The sequence below is a fragment of the Clarias gariepinus genome, chromosome 2, assembly GCF_024256425.1.
Source record: "Clarias gariepinus isolate MV-2021 ecotype Netherlands chromosome 2, CGAR_prim_01v2, whole genome shotgun sequence".
NCBI lineage: Eukaryota > Metazoa > Chordata > Actinopteri > Siluriformes > Clariidae > Clarias > Clarias gariepinus.
Window position 1 is genome coordinate 34,829,022 of NC_071101.1, and position 22,808 is coordinate 34,851,829.

At 37.3% G+C, this 22,808-nt stretch overlaps 1 protein-coding gene across 2 annotated transcripts; it reads left to right on the forward strand.

Moving 5' to 3' along the window:
- Positions 1 to 309: 309 nt before the first annotated feature.
- On the forward strand, positions 310 to 14,555 carry itfg2 (integrin alpha FG-GAP repeat containing 2). Of its 2 annotated transcripts, none has more exons than XM_053510656.1 (12): positions 310 to 484; positions 4,905 to 5,000; positions 5,105 to 5,146; positions 5,247 to 5,421; positions 7,284 to 7,423; positions 7,820 to 7,974; positions 8,541 to 8,635; positions 9,521 to 9,574; positions 10,034 to 10,125; positions 10,841 to 10,958; positions 11,722 to 11,895; positions 14,422 to 14,555. In XM_053510656.1, the coding sequence occupies exons 1-12, from the start codon at positions 389 to 391 to the stop codon at positions 14,487 to 14,489; spliced, it is 1,305 nt and encodes a 434-aa protein (XP_053366631.1). In that variant the 5' UTR covers positions 310 to 388; the 3' UTR covers positions 14,490 to 14,555. The 2 variants fall into 2 exon arrangements, with proteins under 2 accessions (XP_053366631.1, XP_053366632.1); XM_053510657.1 differs by having other exon boundaries at positions 345 to 484; positions 4,905 to 5,005.
- Positions 14,556 to 22,808: the final 8,253 nt, after the last annotated feature.

The window sequence follows — 22,808 nt, forward strand, 5'->3', positions numbered from 1 at the left end:
CACACACACACACACACACTGTATTTTTTTTTTTAACAAACTAAATATTATAATCAAAGCTTAAAAAATTCAGTTATTAAAGTCTATTTCCGGGCTTTTATTTTGAAATGTAACATTCGGTTTTAGTACTTCCTGGTTGTTATGGTCACGTGTGTCGTGTTGATGTTGGGACAGACCTATGACTAAGCTACCAGAGTATCAACTGTGTTAAGTGAAATTTTCTAATATGGTTATGCTTTCCTTTAACCGGGAAGTTGTGTGCCGGTAATACACACCTCTATGCTTCCACACGCACACACACACACACACACACACACCTCTCTGCTTCCACACACACACACACACACACACACAGTCTGTAGGTGTGTAAGCAGTGCAGCGAGAGGAGATGCGCTCCCTGAGTTTTGTACAGCGGGTGTGTTTGGACTTCACAGGCTCGCTCTTCCCTCACGCCATCTGTCTCGGAGACGCAGATAACGACTGTGTAAGTTCACCCAGCTCCTCCTGGTTTCAGGGGGAAGTCTGTACAGGCGAAAGTCGCCAGATGTCATTAACTAACTTGCATATTAAGTCAAGTCAAGTCGCTTTTATTGTCACATCACGTTACTGGTACACTGGTACCGTACATGTGAGTGGAATTCTTATGGGTTAGCTACACAAGCAATAGTGGTGTACAATTATAAAAATAAATATACATATGGATAATACAGTAGTATAAATATTGTGCAAGTATTATTGGAAAAAAAAGTTAGTACAAGTATACATATATACACATACAGAAAATACTTACATATACACACATCTATATATATATATATATATATATATATATATATATCTACACATACACACATATGCATATATGTATATACCCATACACACACACGATTGTGAGAGTGTGTCTACTTTTGTATAAATGTATAAGGAATGTCCGCAATGAATGTTGTGCAAAATGCAATTATGTGCAGTAATGAGTGCATAAAGTGGCTTAGTGACTATAAAGTGACAGTGTGAAAGTGACAGTGTAGTGTCTGTGGAGACCTATTGGTCAGTGTTCAGCCGTCTGATGGCCTGATGATAGAATCTGTGCCTCAGCCTGCTGGTTCTGGACCGGATGCTTCCATACCTCCTGTTATCCTTTCGGAACATCGCACCACTCTCTGCAGAGCTTTGCGGTTGTAGGCGGTGCTGTTGCCGTACCAGGTCGTGATGGATCCAGTGAGGATGCTCTCGATGGCACAGCGGTAGAAGGTCCTGAGTATGCGGGGGCTCATGCCAAATCTCTTCAGTCTCCTGAGAAAGAAGAGTCGCTGCTGCGCCTTCTTCACTGTTTTGTCAGTATGAACTGACCATGTGAGATCCTCTGCTATGTGAACACCCAGGAAACGGAAACTGCTCACTCTCTCCACAGCAGCGCCGTTGATGATGATGGGGGAATGTGCACCTCTACACCTCCGGAAGTCCACTATCAACTCTATCACTATCAACCGTAGGGGATAAGACCCACCACTGTTGTGTCGTCCGCAAACTTTACAACGATGTTGGAGCTGCTAGTGGCCGTATGTGTAGAGTAAGTACAGTAGAGGGCTGAGTACACACCCCTGTGGAACACCAGTGTTCATTATGACGGAGGATGAGGTGATACTGCCCAGTCTGACCATCTGGCGTCTGTCAGACAGGAAGTTGAGAATCCAGGTGCAGAGAGAGCTGCTCAATCCTAGATCTCCAGCTGCAGAGAGAGCTGCTCAATCCTAGATCATACCTAGATCATAAGTATTAGCATACTTACTATTGGACTAGATAATTAAAATAGAATAATTGATCATAACAGAAAGCACAAGATTATTTTCACCACAAAATGAACTGTTATATACACATCATTTTTATACAAATATTAATTTCGCACAAAGTCTGCTGCCTCAGTTTTTTATTATTGCAATTTGCATATACACCAGAATGTTTTGATGGGTGATGATGAATTGGAATTAATTGAACATTACAACCCCAAAACACCCCCCCCCCCCCAAACAAACAAACAAACAAAAAATGCATTTCAGCTCTGCCACAAAAGGTCCAGCTGACATTATGTTCTCTCGTCACCACAGATGAGAGTGTTGATGAAGGAAAGGCTGGTGGTGAAAGTACGATGGTGCTTAAAATCATTGTTCTTCCTCTGTTAACCATGGTCTCCTGCAAGGAAAGTCATCAGTGCAGTCATTATTGCTTTGCACAAAAATAGAATCACAGGCAAGGATATTGCTGTTACTAAGATTGCACCTAAATCAATAATTTATCGGATAGTCAAAAACTCAACGAGAGTCCCAAGAAAGTCCAGATTTAGCTGCAGGATTGGGGAACCACCAGTGTAGTGCTTAGTCAGTAATGGCAGCAGGCAGATGTGAGGCGAAGACTTTTGGAGGATGGCCTGGTGTCAAGAAGGACAATAAAGAGGCCACCTCTCTCCCCAGGAAAAACATCAGGGCCATACTGATATTCTGCAAAAGGGTAGAGGGATTGGTGAGGAGAGGGTAAACCACTTTTTTTTGTCTGATAAATCCCCATTCCTAAGGTTTGGATCATCCGGGAAAAAAGCTTGTCCACAAAAGAGATGCTACACTAAATGCCAACACTAAAACATCCTGAAACTAGTCATGTGTAGTCTCTTGCTTCTTAGTCAAGAGAGTGGGCTCACTAATAATTTTGCCTAAGAACACTGCCATGAATAAGAATGGTGCAAAAACATTATTCTAAAGCAACTTCTCCCAACCATCTAAGAACAGTTCGGTGATGAACAATGCCTTTTCCAGCATAATGGAGCAACTTGCCATATGGCAAAAGTGATAACTATGTGGCTCTAGGAACAAACCATCAAAATTTGGGGTTCATGGCCAGGAACCTCCCATTGAAAACTTGTGGTCAACGCTCAAGAGGCAGGTGGGCAAAGGAAACCTCACAAAGGCTGACTCCAAGTTAGTTGACGCCCAGAAGTAATTGACAGCATGCCAGATGAATTGCAAATAGAGAAGGGTCAACACCGCAAATATTGACTGCATAAAATTTATGTAATTGTCAATAAGAGCTCTTTGACACTTATAAAATGCTTGTAATTATACTTCAGTACACTTCAATTCAATAAAATGTTATTTGTATAGCGCTTTTAATGGATATATATATATATATATATATATATATATATATATATATATATATATACAGTGGTGTGAAAAACTATTTGCCCCCTTCCTGATTTCTTATTCTTTTGCATGTTTGTCACACAAAATGTTTCTGATCATCAAACACATTTAACTATTAGTCAAAGAAAACACAAGTAAACACAAAATGCAGTTTTTAAATGATGGTTTAAGTTATTAAGAAAGAAAAAAAAACCCAAATCTACATGGCCCTGTGTGAAAAAGTGATTGCCCCCCTTGTTAAAAAATAACTTAACTGTGGTTTATCACACCTGAGTTCAATTTCTGTAGTCACCCCCAGGCCTGATTACTGCCACACCTATTTCAATCAAGAAATCACTTAAATAGGAGCTACCTGACACAGAGAAGTAGACCAAAAGCACCTCAAAAGCTAGACATCATGCCAAGATCCAAAGAAATTCAGGAACAAATGAGAACAAAAGTAATTGAGATCTATCAGTCTGGTAAAGGTCATAAAGCCATTTCTAAAGCTTTGGGACTCCAGCGAACCACAGTGAGAGCCATTATCCACAAATGGCAAAAACATGGAACCATGGTGAACCTTCCCAGGAGTGGCCCGCGGACCAAAATTACCCCAAGAGCGCAGAGACAACTCATCCGAGAGGCCACAAAAGACCCCAGGACAACATCCAAAGAACTGCAGGCCTCACTTGCCTTAATTAAGGTCAGTGTTCATGACTCCACCATAAGAAAGAGACTGGGCAAAAATGGCCTGCATGGCAGATTTCCAAGCCGCAAACCACTTTTAAGGAAAACATTAAGGCTCGTCTCAATTTTGCTAAAAAACATCTCAATGATTGCCAAGACTTTTGGGAAAATACCTTGTGAACCGACGAGACAAAAGTTGAACTTTTTGGAAGGTGCGTGTCCCGTTACATCTGGCGTAAAAGTAACACAGCATTCCAGAAAAAGAACATCATACCAACAGTGAAATATGGTGGTGGTAGTGTGATGGTCTGGGGTTGTTTTGCTGCTTCAAGACTTGGAAGGCTTGCTGTGATGGATGGAACCATGAATTCTACTGTCTACCAAAAAATCCTGAAGGAGAATGTCCGGCCATCTGTTTGTCAACTCAAGCTGAAGCAATCTTGGGTGCTGCAGCAGGACAATGACCCAAAACACACCAGCAAATCCACCTCTGAATGGCTGAAGAAAAACAAAATGAAGACTTTGGAGTGGCCTAGTCAAAGTCCTGACCTGTATCCTATTGAGATGTTGTGGCATGACCATAAAAAGGCGGTTCATGCTAGAAAACCCTCAAATAAAGCTGAATTACAACAATTCTGCAAAGATGAGTGGGCCAAAATTCCTCCAGAGCGCTGTAAAAGACTCGTTGCAAGTTATCGCAAACGCTTGATTGCAGTTATTGCTGCTAAGGGTGGCCCAACCAGTTATTAGGTTCAGGGGGCAATTACTTTTTCACACAGCGCCATGTAGGTTTGGAATTTTTTTCTCCCTAAATAATAAAAACCATCATTTAAAAACTGCATTTTTTGTGTTTACTTGTGTTATCTTTGACTAATAGTTAAATGTGTTTGATGATCAGAAACATTTTGTGTGACAAACATGCAAAAGAATAAGAAATCAGGAAGGGGGCAAATAGTTTTTCACACCACTGTATATATATATATATATATAGTATTTTATATATTACAGTGTAAATAAACAAAATCACACACACTTTTCTTTCAGTTGAATGAGCTTGTGGTCGGCGACACGAGTGGGAAGTTGTACATCTATAAGAATGATGACTCCAAGCCCTGGCTCACTAGATCATGTGTAGGAATGGTAAGGTAAATTGATCATTTTGATCTATTCACTTACTCACAAGACTCACAATAACATCAAAAATGTATTGGTGAAGTACCTTTACAGTTGTGTTATGTTGCTAGCTGACCTGCGTGGGAGTAGGAGACCTCTGTAACAAAGGCAAAGTGAGGCTTTGTATGATTCACTCCTTACATTGACATAAGTGTTTAGTTAATTTTTAAGCTATGCCATGCTGCGTTTAACTGTGTGTCTGGGTCTGTATAGAACCTGGTAGTGGCTGTAGGTGCTGAAGGCTGGTTCCATCTGTTTGACATCGCCTCTGATGTAGCCAAAGCTGAATCCTCCAGCCAGCCCGAGTGGTTATTTGGAGATGACCAGAAGCCAAGTTTTACCCAGCACATCCCTGCCAACACTAAAGTCATGCTGATTAGTGACATTGGTGAGTAAAACAACACACACACCTTTTATCGCTCTTGTCTGCAGCATTTTCGTCTCATTCTTGTTTTTTATCCAGTTATAATTGTGGAACACCAGCTCCACAATTATTGTGGTTGTAATAAAAATTGTGGTTGTGATAGAAATTGTGGTTGTGATAGAAACTTGTTTCTTTTGTTTAAAAAAAAAATTTGTGTAGTTTTGTAGAAATGTTTTAGAACAACCTCGTTCTGGAAGAGCCAACCCACAGCAGAACCAGACAGGAGCAAGATAATCTCCTGGGACTCCATGGGGCATATTGGCATTTTTGTAAATTTTTGAACTGTTATTATTATTGGAGCAGGCTGTCCAGCTGATGTGTTATCGAACTTTTAAATAGTAAACAAAAAGCAGCAAAGGTCAATAAAAGGTTGCATCTACCATTAATCCATATCACGTACAGTAATGAAAAAAGCCAATAATTAATTTTTAATTCAATTTAATTTTATTTGTATAACGCTTTTAACAATTGACATTGTCACAAAGCATCTTTACACAATGAAAATAATTATTCAAGTTTGTATGAAATGTAAATGTGTTTGAATCAAAATGATGAGCAAGCTGAAGACGACGGCGATAGTGGCAAGGGAAAAACTCCCTGAGATGGTAATAGGAAGAAACCTTGAGATAAACCAGACTCAACAGGGAACCCATCCTCATTTGAGTTTTACTACATTTATATATTTTTTACCTTTCTACACATTCCCTCCCTTCTGTTCCAGCAACAGGTGACCTCACCAGGCTCTGCCCTTTCCTAGCTTTACCTTCTTTCCTGCAATACAGCAGATTATACACAGTAATGTAAGGGGGTGCAATAATGCATAAATTTACATAACTGAACATTAGGATGATTTCTTATTCAGTAATCAGAAGCTTGGGGAGGCAGCTGGCTGGTGTCTCACAGCAGAAACACTTTTTTTCACTGCGCTAGCCAGCTGTCTTTCACCTTACTTATCCAGTCTCAGGTCAACTGCACTGTACATGGCATTTTAAATTATTCATCACAAAGCTTGTTTCCAATATCTCGTGCTCTATGCTTATTGGGATTATAAAGTGTGATCAGCTTGAATGTGATGCTGAAAAGATAAATAGTAGATAAAAAAGTAAATAATGGACATTTCTAAAAAGCTTTTAGAAAAATTATCAAAAGCAACATTCAGAACCTCTAATTGATGTAATTGTGCCCGTGTTGAGTGTTATTATTATCATTACACAATAGTAATAGTAACAATAATAATAATAATAATTATGAGTAATTATGGCTCAGTATTATCTACTGAGCCAAAGCACAAATACACGTCATCAACAAAAATGCTTTTAAAAGATAGATGTCAGTATTTTCGGCATATTGCAGTCAGGGGCCTGATCTCAATCCAATGTCTAGGATTTCTTGTATTACTAGAAGAGTGCGGCAAAAGATCTTTTAACAATTGGATAGATCTGAAACATTGCTGAAAGAAACAGTGAAAAATAAAGAGTGCTGTATTATAAGCAAAAGGTGTTTTAAAAATATTAATTAAGGGGTGTCCCTTCATTCAATTTAGTCCTCAAACATTTTATTTTGTTTTTCACTAAGAATTTTGTTGGTTGCTAGGTCACATTATAGACAGGGAAGGATCTGGCGTGCTTTATCTTGTTTTTTTTTTTTTTTTTTTTACATTACAAAAACCTGCAGTTATATCAGAGGTGTGTAACTTTTTAACATACTCTGTACGTGCTTTAAAAAATTCAGATCAGTAAATGAATAAGTGGCAAAATGTGGTCTTGTTACAAAATTGTTAAGTTATTGTTTAGTTGTTATAATTGTTTGTTGTGTGTGTGTGTTAGACGGTGATGGCCGCAGCGAGCTTGTTGTAGGCTACACTGACCGTGTGGTACGAGCTTTCCGATGGGAAGAGCCATCTGATGCGACTGACCTGACTGCTGGTCAGCTGGTTTTGTTAAAGAAGTGGCTCTTGGATGGGCAGGTACACACATTCACACACTCCTGCAGCTCAGGTGAGACTATTTAATCAACTGATGAATATAAAGTCTACACACCTACAGTCATGTGTAAAAGTTAGTATCCTCTCTTTTAATTCTACTTATATATATTGTATACAATTATACTAATTGTAGCAAGTTTCATTATTAGGCAAATACTACCTCACACAGGACTAAAAGAGGGGGGTTACTAACTTTAACACATGACTGTATAAACCAAACACATGGGATTTAATAAATAATATCTATGAAGTGTAAGCTTGATTTATTAATTTGGAGATCTAGTCCTGGTGTAAAATCCTGTTAGCACACTCGTGTTATAACATATACCATTATGTATATTACAGAAAATAAACTGGCCTAGTGCCGTTTCTCCCTAGGTGGACAGTTTGTCGGTGAATCCGGGTGCAGATGGCAGACCCGAGCTCATGGTGTCTCAGCCAGGCTGTGGTTATGCCATTCTGCTCTGTTCCTGGACACAAGATGGCGCTGCAGCTGCAGCACCCGGAGAGAGCCGTTTAACTGCTTCTGCAAGGTGATTGGTGCTGAGTCTCATTTGAGATTTGGGTATGGTCTCTCTGTGGATGAGAATGATCAAATATTCATTACACTTTTAATCATTTAAAGATGCTCACAGATTCAAAATATTATTTATAATGTAAGATTGTTTTTTAGACGCCTGAGGGTCCAGAGACCTTAAACTTTATTATTTTCACAGAATTGGAGACTCTTTATGTTTTAATGCAGGGTCAAAGTTTACTCATAGCCTGAATGGTTTAAAGAAAATGTTGTCCTTGTATAATTTTAGAGTTTTAGAGTTTTCAAAGCCTGTTAAAGTGTCACTGTTACCTTGGATGTTGGAATAAATGGATATCATAATATGCTGCAATGATAATCATATAATGCTGTACTGTTCAGTACTTTGGAGTTGCCATGGCTTCCATCCTGCATGTCATTCAGCAGTGATGCCAGTTCCATTAGTAAAAAAGAAGTCATGAATTTAGTACTAAGTTTTGGTTATGCAGGTTGGTACATGACATGACTGGATTGTGAGAAAACAAGAAAAGACGTCATATGACAGTGTACATGTTTCTGCTGCAGAGGAGGGTCCTCCAGAGACGTTGTTCTTCATCTGACCACTGGCCGCATTCATAACAAGAACGTGTCGACCCATTTGATTGGCAGCATCAGTAGAGGTACTGCATGTACCAACACCCACACACATCCTCTACTGTCGCTCTACATTTTAATCAAAATTTTAATAAAAAATAATGCGCATATGTAGCTACCCATATAACTACGCCTCATAGGCAATTATCCATTCTGCCAATAACCTTGTAGCAGCACAACACATTCAATTACTCAGGGTGATTCAGTTAATTATAATCATCACAATCTAGAATAAATAAATAAAAGTTTCGTTGACCATTTCATGGTTGTTGGGAACCAAAGATATAGACAAACACATAAGATTTTTCTCAGTCATATCTTGTAAGTTTTGATTGAGCCTGTCTTCACTATAGTGTCCAATTCCAATTCTTGCCTGACAGGTAGAGAACCTCTCGTGGGCTTCTTCTGTTTTGTATCGATAAGTCCGCCTACTCATCCGCCTTAAATGTCAGTGCTTTTCCGCTCACCATGGTTGAGTGATTACTTGAGCTAGCCTTTCTGTGAACTCAAGCCAGTCTGGACTTTTTCCTCTGATCTCTCTTATCAACAGGGCATTACCTCCTACAGAACCACTGCTCAGTGCTTGTTTTTTTTTTTTTTTTACACTAGAAGGAACAAGCTCTTGACCTGTATGTATGATTTTATGTCTTGTGCTGCTGCCATGTGATTGGCTAAAGGGGTAACTACATGAATTTTCATGTGTGCAAGGTGCTCCTAATAAATTTGACCAATTAATGTGTCCAAGTGATTTACATAATATCAAAAGAAGGCAGCACAATAACAAAGACAATTTAACAGTATAATTTATGAAAAGCTCACCTTTAACACGCAGTGTAATTAATGATAATGTTTTATTCTCAAACGTGTGATGTCTGAAGGTGACACACAGTGAGCCTGGTTGTTTGTTATAGGGTCCAAGGGAGACGACTCTAAAGGAGGCTTATTTGCTCTCTGCACTTTAGACGGTAAGCAAACGTGAGCTACAGTTACACAACCTGCAGCTGATTCTGTACCTCCATATTTAATTATTTGATAATCTTCTGGGTCTAACCTTAAAAAGATATGACACACAGAAACAAATAAAAATAGACATTATGAACAGGTGTTATAAAAGCATTTGAACTCGAAATCTAGACTTCCAAATTTTAGGCCAGATATTCAAATCTGTGGCCTAAAATACAGTATGTTATTATATTGTTCTGAAAACTATAAAAACTGCTCTTTAAAAGCCAGATGTTTATGTAGTTGGCTGAGGATGACTTCATCCTAACACTGCAGATCCAGACTCTCATAAAATGAGTGGAAAAACACTGGAACAGATGAACAGCATACATTTAGTGGAATATATTTGTCTAGATCAGGTCATGAATTAATGTATTTCCGTTTTTTTCCCCAGTTATGTAACATCTGTTTTATTGGTGCAGGTACCCTGAAGCTTATGGACAGCTCGGAGCAGCTTCTTTGGTCGGTGCAGGTGGATCACCAGCTCTTTGCACTGCAGAAACTGGATGTCACGGTCAGTAGGCCAGAGTAATACCAGCTTATTAAAAGCATAATAATAATAATAATAATAATAATAATAATGCTAGTTTGTGCTATCAGGAGCTGCATTTACATGGACAGTATTCTCTTCAATCCAATTAATAATATTCAGATTAGAGATTTCAAGTTAGCTATCTACTGGGACACTGATCTGATAAGATGTGTTTTTGTTTTTCATGCTTGAAGCATTTAATTAGAAAAAAAAAAAAAACGTGTGCACAGATTTTTGACATCTACCTAAAAGCCAACAGAAGAAGGAGAAGAGTTTTTTTCTCCCAGTTTTGTTTTGTATTGATAAGTCCCACCTTTTGCATTATGGTTAGTAACAAGAATTCAGTCTCCTCTCTGATTGGTTAGATACTTTACTATGTATGAAATGTGAGCCAATTGGTGGCAATCATGTTTTAATCATGAATGAAAGCTAAGTTTCCCACCTGGATAATAATTATTAAGGGGTTTAGATACCACTCTTGGCATTTTGGTCATTTCAGATCGGGACTGTTATTAGACTTTTACGTTGTTTACATGATGCATTTTTATTCCAGATGAGCTATCATTTTCATTACTATTGGGGCCACGTAAACACAGCTACTGACGAAATCACCAAGCAAATAATACATGGTAAATTTTAACTGACTGCCATAAACAGTGTGATAGTTTGTTATAACCATGTATGTGTGTCCTTTTAGGGTGACGGCAGAGAAGAGGTGGTGGCGTGTGCCTGGGACGGCCAAACGTACATCATCGACCACAACCGCACAGTGGTCCGATTCCAGTTTGACGAGAACGTGAATGCATTTTGTGCCGGTATAGTGTTATTATTTCAGTGGGCGAAAATATGCATGCATGTGTCCGTGAAAATTTGTGTTTATTAAAATGGAACATGAAGGTAAGACAGGATTGTGATCACGTGGAGTGGGTCATCACTAAATCACAAAAATCTCAATGCCTAATTTCCTTCTTCACTTCAAGACCTGACCTCTTTCTCAGCTCCCTCTTCTGTCATCCTGAGTACTTTGTTAGTTAAAGAGGAGTTAATGTGTGCAAAAAGGTTATATAATATATATTTTTAGAGTATATATAAAGCACACCAAGTGACAAGTACTGTAGGCGAATGCAAGATTCATTAATACACTTGTATGCTGTAAGTTTTTGTGTTCATTTAAATTAAATACAATCACAGAGAAAGGAAACTGGTTAGATTTCTTTTTTAAATAGGAAGCAGTCACTCTTACAGTAGCTTTAATTTTAACCTAGAAATAATGTTTTGTGATTTTGTGATCATTTATATTTATATAAGATAAAGTGAAGTCCAAAAGTCTGAGACTACAATGAAATAGTTAAAATAAATGTTTAATATCTTAAATGTCCTCCTTTACTTTAAATGTAGGCAAATGTGTGATATTAAACATGTTAACTGAAGTGCAAAATTTTTTCATGTAATTGGATGAGACTCCAATGAAATTAAATTGAAAACAGATCCTAAGGTTTTACATCTTTTGTAAAAGCTTTGTCTTACTTCATGTCTATTAGTTTGTTTAATCTCAGCTGTGATTGTGTGCTGTTGTAGGCCTGTATGCGTGCAAGCAGGGCAGGAACATTCCATGTCTGGTGTATGTGAGCTTCAGTCAGAAGATCTATGTGTACTGGAGGGTTGAGCTGGAGTGCATGGAGCCCACCAGCCTGCAGAGAGTACTGGAACAGAGGCCGGAATACACAGATCTGCTGCACAAACTGGGAGTGGGTGAGGAAACCTGTGCATTTGTGAATGTGTGTGTGTGTGTGTGTGTGTACTGTATGTTCATTTGATCTACACATTGGTTTCTACAGTAAGTGTGTGCGCTGTGGAGATCATGAACATGTGTATAGAACAATGCACGGTGTGAGCTTGTGCTACTGTAGATGGTTTTTACTTTTGAATATATAGAGAGAAGAGAGAGACACTTCTGCACCACACTACACTGCACAACACGAAAATTATGCATTGCGAAAAGAAAGTTTCTTTGCATTAAAAAGGGGCCAAGCACAGCGAGTTCTTAATGGAGGTACAGAACTTAGTAATAACTTATAATAATTACTTTTTTAAGGCAGGCTGAACCACACATACAAGATGTTCCCAGTTTGATTAGAAATAAATGAAGAGAGCGACTAAAAAAGCTGGTATATATTCAAGTATACTAGTATATCTGTCACTGAAAGAAATAACCGGAACAAATTCTACTATTTTTGTAGCATCATCTAATTATGTGAAGTTTTTATCTTGTAAATTGGAGTGTTATTGGCCAGTGCACAAAGCTAGTTTGTAATGGCTCCTGCTAAAAAATACATTATTGTTATGTATGTCTTGGTGTCTTATAAAACACTTAAACATTCATAATACTATTTTACTCTATGTTAAGTCATATTAAGTGGTTAAGGGGTTTGAAGTCAGAGGAAGTGGATCCAAAATGAACCATTATTACAAACAGATTTCAGATTTTAAATAGATTTTTTTTTCTTCAGCCAACTGTTTCAACCATTCAGACTTCTTAGCTTAAAATTATAAGTGTTCTGAAGTTTCATTAAAATGAGGGAATCTATTACGGCTGTATGAGAAATCCTAGAATGAAGCTGGAATATGTTTCATTTTAAACACCATTTGTTTTTGTTTTTTTTAATAGTTACTAGTGACCGTCTTATTTAAAGTCACCATAACGTTTTTTTTTTATATATATATATAGTTATATATTAACTGTTTTTATGTTTAATTTTAAACATATTAATATGTTTCATTTTAAACACCATTTGTTTTTGTTTTTTTTAATAGTTACTAGTGACCGTCTTATTTAAAGTCACCATAACGTTTTTTTTTTTTTTTTTTTAATAGTTATATGATATAACTTATCACTCTGGAAACCATATCAATCTGCTTTTTGTTGTAGTTTTGTTTATGCAGTAATGATTGGTCATCTCATAAGACACACACTGTACACACCCCCAACAAATACAGACAGCTTACCAGAAGAGCTGGGTTTGATTTAATTTTATTTATTTTGGGTTGTTTGTTTTCATGCTGCTGAATAAAGCAGCTGGAAGATCAGTGTCATGAGTTTTTTCTTGTTGTTGTTTTTAAACAACCAAAGCCTTTCCAGTCTTGAAGCACACACAACCATTATTTTCTGAGCCTATGCTTCTTAAAATACTGTCACAGAAGCCTAACCACATTAAAAAAGAAAAAAACAATCAATCTAACTGATGTCAACATTTATATCTTTATGATTCAGTACTTCTGGTTTTTAGTCTGCATGATTGGTCACTTGAAATGTTAGTTATTTAAAACAACTAGGTCTATAATTAAAGTTGAATCAGACCTGAAGCAGGTTTTTTGTGACCGGTCAGGCTGCTCCCAGTCCAACGTCAAGAGGTCACTTCTTATCACTTGAAACCCGATCGCTGTGATGAGGCTCTGTATGGACAGCCTCAAGATACAGTTTGAAACCGTGAAGACAGCTTTAGGACTGTAATTTTTATGACCACTTAAGTCTCCATCAGGGAGCATGTGATAACCTCAATAAAAATGACATCATTTTAAAACTATACCAAACGTACTGGTTACACAGTTAAACTTTTAAACCATTGTTGTGCACAGTTTTCTCTTTGCCTCCAAAGAGCCAGACTTTCTTGTACTTTTGTACCGAATAGTTCTTCAGGCTTCCTAGTATAGGAAAGTATATATATTTTAAGTGTAAATTTAATAGGAAGAAATGAGGGGTAGCTAAGGACTTTTGCACAGTACAGTGTGCAGAGATAAATTACAGATGTAAACTTTATCAGTGGTAAATATGACTGTAATGCTGCTTTGTGAAACCATCCATTGTTAAAAGTCCTGTTAAAACCCCAAATCAAATAAAATTGAATTGAAATTTTTCTTGATGGGAAAAAAAATGTTTGGTTATAAGACATCAACTCTTAAATGCGTGATTTGATCGGAATTTGCATAGCATTTGTAGATCAAAAACAGATCAACAGGCATTGTGGGCATAAGTATTCACCCTTTTTTGCATAATGTTTTGACACAGAAGTGAAATAAACTTAATTTGGTTCCATTATGTCCATGTTATTGAAGCTGGATGAAAATGATATTTTTTTATGAATGGAAAAAAATATTTGTGCTTAAATACAAATTTACCCAAATATGCATAATTAAAAAACCTCTAAGCAAAACATTTAATATGCACACTGTATGTCTGTATTTGTGTAATGTGCATGTTTTGTTTCCCGAATCTTACAGACACAAGTGACGCAGAAGCCGTTCGGAAGCTCATTGGAGATTTACTGTACAGAGATTCAGAACAATAAGAGATAAAAGATGTCAAATGCTTTTTGTAAATGTTTATTTGTATTAGAAATAAATATCATCAAATCTCATTTTGCTTTGTCTTCACTCTTGTTTTATTTAAAATGACAGTTTTCGTATTGGTGTGTTTAATCATGTTTTAAATGAAAAACAACAAAAGCTGCTTTGCAACAATGACCATTATAAAAGTGCTATATAAATCAAAATAAAATTAATTGAATTATTTATTTCCAACAGAAATTGGAAAGTAATCTTTGAGGGAAATTAGCCATCCAGTTAATCTATGCTTTTTGTGTGAGGAGTGCTTTACACAGTGTCCAAAATTAAGTGAGAAACCACAGAAAGTAAGAACAAATATTGAAGAGTGATGTACACATACAAATAAATGAATAGGTTTGAAACTCATTGCTTCTTGACTTTTCAGACTAGTGTTTCCTAACCACTTCCTTGAGTTGTGTCCTTGGAGGCATGTCCCATGTGTGTGTGCTTTTTACAAAAATCTTCTCAAATCTTATAAGAAATCATATCACACCCTAAGATTAAAGTTACTCAGACCGTAAACCCATCAGGATATCTGCTTGTTATCTATCCATTTTATCCTGTAATACACCAGATGAAGTAAGCTATAATGCCAGCCTCATGTGGTTGTTTTTAGTCAAGTTTAAAGTACTTAAGCTGAAAGTCATTTGCCCATATATGTTTAGAATATTCGTTCGCGGCTGGACCAGCTACAGGAACACAACATTCCTGTTCGACCCGCTTCCTGTTTGACTGTGAATGGTCAAACATGCTAGAGCTGGTTCTTAGTGTCTGGACATCATGTATTTCACACTTTATTGTATAAAGATGATGGATTAAGTAATGGTGGTGTTGGTTTAGACCAGCACTGGGACAAAAAATATAAATTAATAATTAACATGAATTATTCAAAGAATATGCATACAAAAAAAACTTTGACATAATGTGTTTTAGCTGACATTGCATTCTCACAATGACTTAAATAGCTTTCAAGTAGTTTTTGCGAGCATATCCTCATACACTGCCATTTTTGCTTCGTTCCCACCGGGTCAGATTGGCTCAGTGCATGGCCTTGCTGTGAGTTTCAAATCTCATTTGAACTGAACTTTGTGCCCTGTGTTTTTCCCCCATCAAGCGGGTTTAATATAGAACAGTTCAGCGTTTAACCCTGGGAAATGACCAGCCAGAAACATCTGAACTCTCTTACTCACTTTGTGGTGCTTCTTTTTTTTCTGAGGCTCAAAATGGGTATGATGAAGAGTTTTAGGCTTTACGAGGTCTTAGTCATTAAAATAACATGCATTAAAGCAATTAACTGTATTCTCTAATATGGTAGGAAATCACAAAATTTAGACGAAAGACAAACAGTAAAAAACATACAGTATGCACTAGCTGGATATCTACATGGGTACAATTGAAAAGAAAATTTTATTTTAAATTAGTTACAAAACAAGACAATTGTAGTATTTTTGGTAGGCCAAATTTCATCAGGTTCTGTGACGCTACAGAACCTGATGAAACAGTATAGTATGTTTGGTATCTCTAATAACTAATGTGTCCTATAGGCAAAACAAGGATCCTAGGATCCTAATAAATACTTTATTGTGTATATTTAAATAATGAGCCTAGCATTATACAGTATACTAAAATCTCTGTGCTGGGGGATCCATGGAAGTTATTTTACAACAAAAATTCGTAAAAAAAAGTTTATTAACTGTTACTTTTTTGATTCATTTCTGAATAAATTAGATATTATGGTCTTCTCGTAAGTGTTGCTTTGGCTTGGAAGTGTGCACTTGTGAATTCCTGGATCAATGAGTGTGTAATGTATAAGACAGTCTTTCTTCCCTAACACTCCTTCTTTACACAGCAAGCAATAAGGAGTAATTCATGTTCTTCACCAGGACTGGGAACTATGGCAACTGACCGCATGGAGCTGAGCTGGCCGGAGGCTGTTCAGCCTGTTACTCTACCCTGAGTATGTGTGTTATCTCAAACACACCCTGGCCATTTCCAATAGATCAGAGTTAATTCCTTTAAGTAGACATTGTCTACACTAGACTGATTCAGCATCCGTTATTAAATATACTGTATACATTATTAAATATAGGTAGTGGGGATGTCCAGACCTCTTTGGGATCTCATTAACACTGACACTAGGCCTCCATGGATCAGACTTCTTTGTCCAGCACATGCTACAGAGGATTTGTCAATATCTTAAGCTCCTTATGTTTCTCACCCCTGTCCTAAATAGTGCTTGTTGCTATGAACAATACTTGGCAACAATGTCTGGGGTAGGTGGTACATGTCAATGTAACTTACACATGAATAGCAGGACCCAATGTCTCCCAGCAGAACACTGCTTGCAGATTATCACTGGCTTCCCTTCTTCCCATAGTGTAGCCTGGTGTCATCTTGTCCCCCGGTAAATGCTGCACACACACACACACACAGCCATTGACATGATGTAAAAGAAAACACTTTACTCTTGTTTTTGGTGATAGACAAGGGTCACCATGGGCTCTCTGACCGGTCTGCAGCTACTCAAACCCATACATAGCAAGCTGCAATGTACTATGTGTTCTAAAACATTTCTATCCGACCACACCCAATGCCAGACTCTATGACAGTTTCTGGTTCTCTGGTTGCTCTTCCATGGGAAATTTTTGGTAGGTACTAACCACTGGATACAGGGAACATCCCACAAGACCTACTGTTTTGGAGTTGAAACTTGTTCAGATCCATACACTAGCTCACATTTAGGAATTGGCTGTTCACTTGCTGCCTAATACTGTATATCCCACCTATAGATATGTGACAAAGAAACAAGATAATCAATATGATTAACACCACTGACATTTAAAGTGAATGTTATGGCTGATCAGAGTACACTTGGGGCCAAAAGTTTGCATACGTCTCTTGATAACATCGTAAAAGCCAAGCAACTCAGCCAAGACCTCCACAAGAAAATTTTAAACAACAGATACTACCATGAGCATCTGTAAAAAATAATATAAAAATCTTGAGATCATGTGGACACCTCATTGTTCAGGAAAATAATAAATTATTGATCAAGCATGACCACACTTTGGTCTGAAAGCTCAACCGAACCCCAAGATGACAAGACGTTGGAGGCATCAGGTACTACATTTATAAACATTCACAAGTCCTGCATCACCATGGACTAAAAGATCATCACACAAAGAAGAACCACACTGAAGACTGTGCTAAACAAGCTAAACTGGAGTTTTTAGGACATCACAAGTGTTCTCAGATTACCAGAAACAAAAATGTAATTGTTTTCGTATAATAATCAGCACTTTGTATGAAGCTTTTAATCTAAAGAACACCATCCCATCTGGGAAGCATGGTGGTGGTGGCATCACTTGGTGGAGATGTATTGCTGGATAAGGAACTGATGGTAGATTATTTGAAAATACTAAAGCAACATCTTAAGACCTTAAACCTTATGAACAACTGGGTCTTTTGCAAAACAGCAATCCCAAGCAAGCAACCCTAACCCTAACCCTAACCCTAACACTGCATTGTAGTTTCCTGTGTATGGAGATGTGTAGTCACAGACCAAATAGAGTGCCATTGCTTGCCTCTGTCCATCAACAGTGGCACTTACAATGGGAAAGTGAGCATCAGAACTGGACCATGGAACACTAACCTGGGGAAGAGATGGCATCAGTATAATATGGGAAGCTGGCAAAGCCAGTGTGATGCTCTGTGCAATTTTTTATTTTTTTTTTAGCTGGGAAACCATGGTTCCTGGCATTCAGGTAGATGTTACTCTGACACATAACACCAATCTAAACGGTATTCCATCATGGTGTGATCTCTTTTAGCAGACTAATATTATGTGGCACACTGCAAAGTATTTTCAGAAATGGTTTGAAAAGCTGGTGATCTGGGCTTTGAATTCCCCAGATCTCAAACTAATTGAGTATTTGCGGGATGTGATGGAGAAACAAGTCTCCATGTCAATACCTTCCAGGATAAAAGGATCTGTTATTAACGTCTTGGTGGCAGAGACCACAGAACCACACACCTTCAGAGATCGAAGGGGACTTGCACAAAAATGCTCCCAAGAATGATAAAATAGATAATGCTTTTAACCTCTCTAGCTACAAGTTCTGTATAAGCATACACATTGGATGACTTAAAAAAACCTGTAAACTTAAATGTTAACCATTTAGAAAATTCATGTTGCCTTCTACAAGTCTGTACTTCTGCGGGAGCGTCTCCTCGTTTTAAGCCCAATTTGGAGACCTCTGAGCCCCAAGTTCACTTGTTAGGAGGAGTCTAATATATGACCTTTAATAGATAATTTCATTCATCATTATGGAAGTGAGGTTTGAATCTAATATACTGATACGTGTCAGTGTTTGTCGATTGCTTGTTAGAGCATTAAATAAAACACAGCAGTAGTTCTAACACTGCTTCTCCCTGAAAGCTCAGATCCCTCTGTGTATCATTATGAACAGGAAGAAGACCTGCTGTCTCTTTCCTGTCATTTTCATGCTGGGCTTTTTCACTGTCATTTAACATGCTGTGTGTACAGTGCCTTGCATATGTATTCCCCCCACCCACCTAACATTTTACGCATTTTATAACTTGAATGCTGTTTAATGTTTTGAATATATATACTGTATATATAGTGTATATATAAATATTTTGTTTATTTATAATTTTTAAAGTAATTTTGTACACCTGATGCAGTCAACAAGTCATTCACCAAAGCCCATACTCCTATTAGGGCATGGCAGAAAGACCAGCTTGTCATCTATGCGAGAAAAGTGAGGCAGTGATGTCAATGCCTGAGCTGTTGCCCAAAGCCTCTGGAAGAAGGCGTCACTTCTTCACCACCACCACCATCACATACTCCAGATGCAACATAATTACAATAGTCCAGTAGCTGCCATCTGTAGAGGGATTGCATACAGCAAACACAGCCAGCTTGCCAGACATGCCATCATGTTTGTGAAGGCAATGAAACATACAAAGGCAAAAAAAATCATGTGGTCTGCATGACACAGTTCTAATGTTGATCAAATTAAGGCAAATGATCCTACTAGGACTAATTGTTCGCTGGAAAGATCCCATGCAAACAGCCAAGGAAAGAACGATGCCAGTGAATAAGGAGGATGTCAAGGAGTGCTGATGGAACAGATGCCAGGCGCAATGCAGGTTCACTGTAATGCAAAAAATATTTTTTTATATTAAAAATATAAATGTGGAAAAGATGGGTCTTTTGTTAGCATCATGCTGTCTAAATAAGAGTATCTAATGAGTTGTGCATTCTCCTCTTCAAAACAGAAAACTGTAGAGTCAGAGTTACAGATTTACAAAAAAAATGTCTATAACTTGATTCATCTAAAGCAGAGATTCTCAACCTTTTGGAACTAAAGCCCCCACAACCCTCCCCTATTATGAGCCTCCGCCCCCATACACACACCTTAAATCCTTTGATAGATAGATAATTTTTAGTATTTTTTTTTCTATTGTATACTATTCTTAGCTTTTATAATTTTCAAAATAACTATTGCGAGTTTTAGAAAACTAAATAGACAGACAAATAGATAGATCTTCAAATAGACAGATCTTGATATGATTATAAATTCCAAATGTGGAAATTTTTACTAGGATAGCATTCTTTTCATCTTTACACATCTCAGAAATATTGCACAGATAAGAAAATTGTTGTCACTACATGATGCAGAAAAACTAGTTCACATCTTTTATCACTTCTAGGTGGGATTACTGTAACGCCTTACTGTCTGGATGTTCAACAAGGTGCATAAACAAGCTCTAGTTAGTCCAAAATGCAGCAGCGAGTGTCCTTTCTAGAACCAGAAGACACAAGCACATCACCCCTATCCTATCCACACTGCATTGGCTCCCAATAAAATTGATTGCATTAATATAAAACTACTACTATCGCCCTATAAAGCAAATGGTCTCTGCCACTGTGCCTAAGTGAACTGCTAGTGTTTATTGGTCTGCCACGCCTACTTTGGTCAAAGGATACAGATACAAAGGATACAAAGGATTTTTTTGTTGTTGCTAAAAGTGCTTCCATGACTGGTTTTAAATGTGGGTTTTGGCAGGCAGCTGCTCTTTCCAGTACTGCGGACTGGCCTACGTTTACACAGGGTGCAACAGATAGTGTAATTAATAGTTGTTAGAACCCTCATATTAAATTACTTGATCAGAACTAACTATTTAAATTATTTTGTTTGTACTGTTCATGCTATGAATAGCCATAGTAATCTGAAGCACATCCTACCTAGAAATTTTAATATAAGGGGTGATTGCCCAGTCTTTCATAGTCTTTTCACTCTGCCTTCTTCCTACTTGATGGTAATTATGACCTTTAGTTAATGAACCAATGATCTTGCCCATAACCTTGCTCGAGCTGCCTTATTCTGCCGAAGTCTCATCATTTGTCCAACAAGTAACAAACAAATTCCAGAAGAAAAAGCCTGTTATTTTATTAGGATAATAAATGCAAGGAATCTTTGTGCAAGGAAGTTTAATCATCATAAAGTATTAAATTGACAGTTTCGTGAATTTAGTTTAGAATAAAAAATGAGAGAATATATAGTGCCATATTATATGACTATCAAAGAAGAAACTAAAATTGGGCATGACACTCCTGTCTCATATCTGTAGGCTATATTGTCAGTCCTGGTATTTTATTAAGTGGCAGCACTGGAATGAGAACAGTGACTCTAGCTGTGACAGGATGTGGCATGTGCAGTGAGTCAGAACAAAGAACCAGGGGCCTAAATGCATTGTGGGATGACAAAAAGCTGTAATGCAACTGAAGCTGTTTGGCTTTCTGTGGCAGAAAAAGTTTTTTTTTTTTTCGTCTTCTTGCCTTCATATGAGACAAAGAAGAACTATCATAATTTCTGCCAAAATCATTATCTGAAATAGAATAATGGCAAACAAATCGAGAGAGTGGTATATTGTCATAAATGCATATAGATGTAAAAACAGTCAATGATTTTTAAAAATGCTTTTACGATGCTTTGTATCTGTATATGTGATTGAAATTAAATCAACAGATGGACACTATAGCTCCCAGAGGTATCTCAGGTCTGTGTTCTCCCAGACAGAGTTTAAAAATGACATAACTCTGTGTTCCCACTTCTAAGGTAAGTCAAATATAGCATTAGACAGGAAGAGAAAATATAACATGGGTGGTTTTAAAGTGGTTTATCAGGTAAAATAGGCTAAGGATGTAGCCAACGTGAAGGGAAGCCAAATCAGGGAAACAGATCAAAGTTTCCTAAAAACAAGAAGAAAGTGTTAACACTGATCCACCAGGTTCCCAGTCGTTTTCGCCTTTGTGACAGCCACAAGGCTAGGTGTTAAAAGCAATTCTCAGCTTTTTGTCACTTCACACTAATTCGCACACCCCTTTTAACTTTAACATTGAGATTTGGATCACACAGATTGCCTTTTATTTTATTTATTAGATGATATTATGTCTCTTAATGTGTGTCAACATGAGGATTTAAAAAAAAAGGAAATATTCTGGATTTCCAAACCTTATCAGACACTAGACATTGTGTGGATGGGGGGATGACAGAACGCTTCATTGAATTTGAACCATTTGGTACAGGATGTTCGGTTCGGTGTGTTTTGTGATCAGTCAGCTTTAACTAGTGCTGCAAGAATTCAAATTAATGTTTGATAGTGATTTTTAAAATGTTCTAATCGAGGTTGTACATGTCCATACATATGCACTTTTAAATTTTTCATTTATGAATGGATACATTTTTAAGCTAATGTTGGGATATTAAAAGGCAGCATGTAGCAAAAAATATCATACCAGAGATATGGAATTGATACATGTTTTAAAAAGAAAGATGAATCAGGTAATCATATTCCTCTTATAATGTTAATATTACACAACTTATGCTTTAGAAAATTCCATGGGGCACATTAACCTGTCTGAAATATTCTATAATAAAACGTAACATCCTTCCCATTTCTCGAGAAATATCACTTGACTTGCACACACATCTGACTGGATTTGATAAAAAAATACACACATTAAGATCTTAGTTTATATTTCCTTATGTATATATTACATAACCTCCAGTGTGGACAAAAGAATATGGACACCTAACCATTACACTCATGTGCTTATTTCTCAAACAATAGCCACAAGGTTGGAAGCACACAATGGTACAGAGTGCCTTTATATGCTGTAGAATTTACATGTCATTATCACTTCACTATACCTATGAGGCCCAAACCTGTTTCATCATTACAATGCATGAAAC